The 7805-nt window shown below is 39.7% G+C and overlaps 1 protein-coding gene across 1 annotated transcript; it reads left to right on the forward strand.

The window, feature by feature from the left end:
• The first annotated feature begins 683 nt into the window (after positions 1–683).
• LOC309711203 (carboxypeptidase A2-like) lies at positions 684–6195 on the forward strand. Its single transcript, XM_082541339.1, has 11 exons — positions 684–809; positions 1564–1645; positions 2108–2242; positions 2350–2448; positions 2541–2642; positions 2896–2997; positions 3341–3451; positions 3641–3731; positions 4100–4299; positions 5473–5557; positions 5893–6195. The coding sequence occupies exons 1-11, from the start codon at positions 745–747 to the stop codon at positions 6078–6080; spliced, it is 1260 nt and encodes a 419-aa protein (XP_082397465.1). The 5' UTR covers positions 684–744; the 3' UTR covers positions 6081–6195.
• Positions 6196–7805: the final 1610 nt, after the last annotated feature.

Here is a 7805-nt window from a genome sequence, read left to right on the forward strand (position 1 = left end):
TGATGCTATTCTATATGTATATATAACTAAGTGACAAAGTAATATTACTATTACTAAAGTGATCAATACATAAAATAAAGAAATTTCCATTACAATAAACTGGGAAATATGACAAATCACTATAATTAGTTTGGATCTGTTTTTTGTGTATTTACCTTTCAAAAACTAGAAGAAATAAAAGTGCAGTGTAACAATGAAGGATTACTTTTTGACTGAAACTTTCACATCTAACCTGCTAACAGCAATTAGCAACATGCATACGTCGTTTTAGGCCAAAAAAACAGAAAGACATCGTCTGTCACACAATCTGAACCGTTTTTCATTCAGTCAGTCTGTGTGTATAAAGGCTTATTATTCATGACTAACCTCTATGATCCAGAACAGTGATATTCAGATAATGACAGTTAATGTGCCTTAATCTGTGGGCTGCTTTCCAAGTGACACTCTGCATATGATGACTAGAGTGTATAATGAGAACAGACTAAATCACCAAAGCCACTAACATACTGTATCTGTGGAAATTTCCACTATCTGCTCCTGAGAACTGAAAAGACTGATCAGTGCTTACTCTGCATGTTCTTTGCTCAAAATAGCTGTTTTTCCAGTAGAGCTGTGTCATTATCAGTAGAGTGACCTAACTCACACGTATGAGAACAGCCCACCTGCATCCACAGGATATTAGGAGAGCAGAGGAGCAGGTGCTTCACTTGCTTCCTCTGAACAGTCCAGAACTATACAGGTGAGATGAAAGGCCTCTGGTTGCTGCTGGTGCTTGTGGCTGCGGCCAAAGCTGAAAAGGGCTTCACTGGGTAAGTTTAAAGTGCACACTAACATGATTTACTTATTAATAATTCATGTGGTCATTCTTTAGTACTCCTACTATGAGTTTAAAGTGACTAAAATGGAATCGCAGAATAACATTTTAGGGTTCGGTCCCCTTTTGCTTTGGCAGGAACTTCTTATTAACCTTTTGCACAGCAATAACAACAGTGCACAGTTCAACAACAATAATCTGAATAACCATTATTTGTGGTTAAGGTGAAAGCATTTTTTGAACTGTACCTTCTTCTAAATAAAAGAACCAGTACAAGAGAGGAATCCTCCATTTGGCTGCAAATGTCAAGTATTTTTCTGTTCATTAACTCTGCAGGTTATAGCTGAATTGCTAACAAAGAAACCAATACCTATTTACATTAAACTTTTGTGTCATGTCTTTTATCCTCTCAAAAAACAAACTGCAAACCTTTTTAAAACCAGACATCCCTCTAAATCCAGGGTATTAATTGGTAGATTATGTGGAGGAGATTTTCAGCTATGCAGTCTTGCACTGTTCTTGTATCTGTAACTGTTATTCAAATGGTAGCACAATCCACAGCTTATGCTAAGAGAAAGCTTAAGTCTCTGCTACAGTCTCATTAAGGAATATAGTGACGGTCTGTACCTGTGCTGCACCAGTAATTGCTTGTTATATCAGTAACCAATAAATAAAGTTCTTCTCTTCTGCTGAGCTCACATTTCAGCATTTAAAAGTTTTAACTACAAACTTAACATAATGATGTGCAGAGATCAGGTTATCCGGGTCAATGTGAAGTCAGAGAAACAGATCCATCTCCTGCAGGCGTTGGAGACGGCGCAGGAGTGGGAGGTATGCACACGCAAACACACACGCACAGCTTTGGTAAACAGCACAGAAATTGATGTTCATGTTTTCTCGGCAGCTTGTGCCAAGTGATTTCTCATCAATTTTCTAGCAGCGCAAAAGGCAAATCAAGTTCAGCTGGGTCGAAGGTTAACACAGAAAGTTAGGTGCTCGTCTCTGGCCCTGCAGTCATTTTGGACTTCACCTTTTACTGCATTAAATTCCCAGACATTAACCTTGCCATTATTTATTTATTAAATAAGATATTTTGTTGCTCCTTTAAGATTGAAGCAACTACAGATGATAGATCTTACAGCAGCACACTCTGTCTGGAGAAACATCTTAAGTTGAATTCTTCTAAATTATTTAGTTTATTATGGAATATGCTAGATGCAACATGTACAGGACTTCCCCGCAGCATGTTCCTTCATTCCCATGTGTGATATCTCATTGCGCATCTGTTTACAGGTGGACTTCTGGCTTGACCCAGTCTCCACTGAGCTCCCTGTGGACATCCGAGTGCCCCGCTTCAGTCTGATCCCTGTGAAGGAGCACCTTACTTTCCACAACATTCCCTTCACCGTCATGATTGAAAACGTCCAGGTCTGTCATCCTCAAAACACAGTTGTGTATTAACATAGAGCTGATTTCCACTGGGAGACTCGGTGGCACAGAGAGTGAATTTTTAATCTCCTGCCTGTCACCTGCAGGAACTTCTTGACAAAGAGAAAGCTGAGATGGAGGCGAACCAGATGAAGGAACGCAGCACCAGGAGCTTAAACTTTGGAGCCTATCATGATCTCAATACAGTATGCTGCTCTAGAGAAAAAAAACATGACTGGATCCAGTCAACTTTGTGTGTACCTATGTGTGTTTTAATGTCAGAACTGAATCTATGCAGATTTACAGCTGGATGGACACGCTGGTGGCCGATTACCCTAACCTGATCACCAAGCAGCATATTGGGGTGTCCTATGAGAACAGGCCCATGTATGTGCTCAAGGTAAGATACTCTGGTTATGCCTCACAGAATGCAGCAGCACTGCACTTTTGAGCTCTATAAAAATGTGGACAAATATAGCTAATATTAACTATCTAATAAAATTAATCCGGTATCAAATATCAAGTCACTCACACAGTGGGGTAAAGAGAGGATGCGCTTTATTTTGTGCATACATCTACATGTGTTAATCGTGATTGACTGCACCTTTAGAAGCAAAATGTAAAAGCATGTCTGAATCTGTGTTCGTGTTTAGTTCAGCACCGGTGGTTACAATCGTCCTGCTATCTGGGTTGACACTGGTATCCACGCCAGAGAATGGGTTTCTCAGGCTACTGGAGTGTGGACCGCCAACAAGGTACAAGATGTCAATTAAACTGAGTAAACTGAATTTAAATGATCATAATTGACTTATTTTTTGTAAGAACTTTGTGCTTTTGAACCAAATTAATTTTCTGTACTTATTAAGTTTTTTCCTTTTAAACATATTACTGGATGTTTATGTTAAAAAAGCATGAGTTATTGTCTGAGTGCACTGGGCCTCACTTTCCTTCCTATCATTTTCTTATTTTAATCAGTTCCTTCTTCTCTGTTCTCGCAGACCTTGTTTACCTTATTTATAAAGCTTTATCTTAAATATGTAATATGTGAAAGCGTGTCTTTTTTTCTACGTTTCTACAAAACCTTTCATCCTTGCTTAGATTGCCACGGATTACGGTACCGACGCCTCCCTCACTTCCCTCCTGAACACCATGGATCTTTACATGCTGATCGCTGCCAACCCTGATGGCTATGTTTTCTCCCACACCAATGTACGTCACTGGCACTCCTCAGATAATGTTATTTATGTGTCGCATATATAGAGTAGATACTCGAAAGAAGAGCAAGATGTTAGTCATGCAGAAACAAGTAGAACTGTGTTTGTTTTCCATCAATACAGTATCATCTGAGAGAGAAAAAGAAATGATGATTCACACCGAATGACGTTTTGTGAAACACAGGATCGGATGTGGCGCAAGACCCGCTCTGTGAACCCTGGCTATGCGTGCCGTGGAGTCGATCCAAACAGGAACTGGGACGCAGGCTTTGGTGGTCAGTATTATAAAAACTGAATGCATCTCATGATTTTGTCAATTACCTGCCGGGTAAATAATCACATTCTTTTTACTTGTTATCAAAAAGAATCTGAATAGCATCATTTACTACTACTACTGTTAACCGCTGGTACGTGTGTTAAGGATTTAGACTTGTAGTCACTTTAGACTTTAGAATTGTTGTAGTTGAATGAACCGGATTCCTCTGGAATACCCAATGACTCAGTGCAAAATGTTTGCTTGTAACACGTCAGTGAAATTCCTTAAGCCCTCTTACATTCTAATGAGATGTTACAAAAAACTTCTGACATATGTCTGTCATTTGTGAGCGTTTGCTCTGTGATGATCTCTCTGCGATATGTCCAGGCCCCGGTGCCAGTAGCTACCCCTGCTCCGATTCCTACCACGGCCCCTCGGCGAACTCTGAGATCGAGGTGAAGAACGTGGTGAACCTGATCCAGAGCCACGGCAACTTCAAGGCCTTCATTTCTGTCCACTCCTACTCCCAGCTGCTCATGTACCCCTACGGCTATGTCTGTAGCAGCGCAAACCATCAGGCCGAGCTGGTAAGAAAGCAGAAAACAGAGCAAGCTCGAAATGTTTGCCATTGCTTAAACAATGTTTTCAAGAGTAATCTTATACGTGCGAGAGGTAAGTAAGTGTCATCTGTGAGTTATGCGTATTGTCAAAAAGACAAAGGATTCTGGTCTGATAACCTGATCTGAGGTCTTCCTGTAGGCTGCTTTTTGACTGTTGATATCATTCAGCTGGGGATTGCAATTTTCCACCTAATTAAAGTTTTATAGCTGTGAATGTGAATAATTAGCTTTGGGGTAGGTGAATTATAAACTCATCACTACTAAACATGACAAATTGTCTGCCTTAACTCAGCCAGGTACGCTCTTTTTCAGCAGTACTCTGCTTCATATTCATACAGCACTGCAAATGAAGTCTGAGAAAAATGCCTAATGGACCCATAATCCTGCAGTTATTCATACATGACTAAAGCCCCGTGACACAAATTTGTGGTTTTGGGCTATATTAATCAAGCTGCCATGAACTGTAAAACTCCTGAACAGGAGAGTCACTTTCAACTGATGATAAAGTCCCCTGATTTTACACTATCATGTGTATTCTCTGTAAATGGACTGTTTCTTACACAACACTTTTCTACTCTACCTGATCAATCAAGTATTTTCTTTACAAACTTTGACACTCCAATGGAAGCATCAGAGAGCAACTTGGGTTAGTATCTTACCCACGGCCCACATTCGGCATGCAGGGTGGAGTAGTCGGGGATCAAACCAAAAACCTTCCAAATAGTACATAGCTTGCTTTACCTTTTGAGCCACAGCCACCCCTACATCAGCAGTGATTTGTGGCCTGTGTTCTTGTAATTGGACATTGGGTGATTTTCTCCCTCCAAATAGCCTGCAAGGATTCAGTTCCCATCATCTGTTTCTCTGATCGTTTCAAAAACTGTTACAATGGAGCATGGTCAAAGTTCCTAAAGTCTCAAAAAAATAAAATTAGCTGATGGGCAAGTGAGATGTTTTTACCTCCACGTTTAGTTCACCATGGTGTTAGGTACACAGCTCTGGCTGTAAGCAGCTCTTCAGTCCTTCTGTTTGCAAGCAGCAACCAAGTGAGAAAAGTTGGCTTTAAGGGCAATGCCAATAAAGGGAGAGGAGTTGATACGGCTTCTTCGCTACAGTGTTGTTCGCTTTGCTTCTCTGCAGCATTCTGTTGGCAGAGCAGCAGCGCAGAAACTGACGTCTCTCTATGGCACCGCCTACCAGGTTGGAAGCATCTGCAATATCATCTGTAAGTAAATCTTTTCTCTCATTTAACCAGACCAGTACACAGTGACTTCAATACTAAAGTTACAGATGGATAAATGAAACGACGAGCTGCAATCATGCAGAATAATTGGTTGAGGAAAATAAATACTCGCTCGAGTGCAAGCACAGTTATTTTTATTATTTATTTATTTATTGTGCCTATGTTTTTTTAATTTCCATTTCACGTTATGTTTTATAGCTTAATAAACAACCCAAATCAAAACTAAAAGTGATATAGCTATTGTTATGACTAGCAGTATTAATAAGAGTTCTTGTATTCTTGCTAGTAATACATCTTTTATATTTTTTCGTGCTCAGATCAAGCCAGCGGGGGTAGCATTGACTGGTCCTACAATTCGGGAATCAAATACTCCTTTGCCTTCGAGCTGAGGGACACTGGCCGCTACGGTTTTATCCTGCCAGCTGATCAGATCATCCCCACTGCCTCAGAGACATGGCTGGCCTTGAAGCATATCATGGAGTATGTCCGTGACCATCCTTATTGAGGACTGTATAACCACAGATAGAGGAGAAACTTAAAAATTGGCTGACTCAGCTTTGAATTTAAAGCTTCCTCGACTTTATCATTGTGAGACCAATAAAAACCCAACATACCCGTTTTATCTGTCTTTCAGCAGACCTTGTAGTCCTTCTTTTGAGTGAAATAGTTTTACACAAGAATAATTTGGGAGTGCAAAGATTAATTGTGTGAGGGGAAATGAGGCAGTTATGATCAGTTATTTATATCTGACCTTACTTTGATTTACTGGCTGGGTTTAGCAAAAGTAGAGAAATTAAGCATTCACTCAGTCTTTAACATTGACATTTTTTTACACAAAATGCTAAGATAGTATTTTTTTAAATCCATTTCAGTTTCACAGAATAAAATTTGAGCTATTTTATTTCAGATTCTATGCCACTACTGTGGTTTGCTCCTATTTAACTAAACGATTTAGTAACTCAGATCATCGTAAGCCCTTTTTTGAACAGGCTTCCATAGCAAATCTGAGGGTAGTTGTGGAAAAGATGGCTTAAAACAATCAGAAATCAGAATATCCATCAAGAATCCTTGAAAAGCCTTTAGAGGAACCACTGTTCAGTATAGACTGTTGGACATATATTCAAAGAATGCTCTTTGTTCATGACTCGAAATATAAGTTACATTTAATGAATATTTCATTAAGTTCAGTATATTTATTTATTTATTGTTAAAAACTGCAGTCGTGCCCAACAGGAAAATATGTGAATGCATTATAAATAAACTACTGTATAAGTGAACACACACATACACACACAAATACACAAACTGACCACAAATAGAGAACTATCTAAATAAATGAACACAGGATTTGGTTGACGATAGCATCACCAGCATGAAGGGTTTTTTAGTTTCTCAGGGTTTTGCTGTTGCTAAGAAATAATGAGGATGTCTCACTTACCTGGAAGTAACATGAAAGTTGTGCACACAGTGTTTCAAGATCCTATCAATACCATGGCTTTGACCAAAACTGGTGTTTCCACTGCAGGTAAATAAAGCTAATGTAGCAGAAGCAGGATTTTGGTAAAATGAGATTTTGGGATCTTATCTAACATGACCCATATCCATAACAGCAGTCCTATAGGAAATAATCTCATATATGCAGTTAAAATACAGTATAATATGTCTTGATGCATGCTCAATCGTCCAGGTAAGTAAATCTCCAAAAGTGGATTCTGTTCATCTGGACGTAGCGTTTTGTGGGAGAAACGTTTCGTCACTCATCCAAGTGACTTCTTCAGTCTCAGCTGACTGCAGGTTTCATCTTATAAACAGTACATTTGCATAATGACTGAAACCAGCCCAGTGAAGGAACAATGGGCTGGGAGGTCAGTTCCTTAATCTTAATTATGCAAATTCTCATGACCATTGATCAACAACCACTGACCCAAAGCCACTGACCCAAAGCCACTGATCAAAGCCCATGAGTTCACATGGGGCAGCAGTTGTGTGGTGGAATGAATGAGGACCCAAGATCCAGACGGCGGTGGAGATGCGAGTGAGATTTTATTTACAGTGAACAATAAACTAAGGTGAGGGCAGAACTGAACCTAAACTGAGAAAAACTAACAGACAAATCTGAAAACATAAGGGCAGCGGGGAATACACAGAGATGACACGAAGAAGGCTGGGCAGAGAGATGCGGAGTAACACTGACTTACACGGAGAAACACAAACGACATGACCAGGAACA

Source organism: Aulonocara stuartgranti (assembly GCF_965226115.1).
Source record: "Aulonocara stuartgranti genome assembly, chromosome: 7".
NCBI classification, from domain to species: domain Eukaryota; kingdom Metazoa; phylum Chordata; class Actinopteri; order Cichliformes; family Cichlidae; genus Aulonocara; species Aulonocara stuartgranti.

Excerpts from the sequence above, each read along its gene's own strand:
- LOC309711203 (XM_082541339.1), top strand. The coding sequence starts at position 745 with ATGAAAGGCCTCTGGTTGCTGCTGGTGCTTGTGGCTGCGGCCAAAGCT. Across the intron at positions 3,452-3,640 it reads ATGTTTTCTCCCACACCAAT|GATCGGATGTGGCGCAAGAC; the intron begins GTACGTCACTGG and ends TGTGAAACACAG. Across the intron at positions 3,732-4,099 it reads CTGGGACGCAGGCTTTGGTG|GCCCCGGTGCCAGTAGCTAC; the intron begins GTCAGTATTATA and ends CGATATGTCCAG.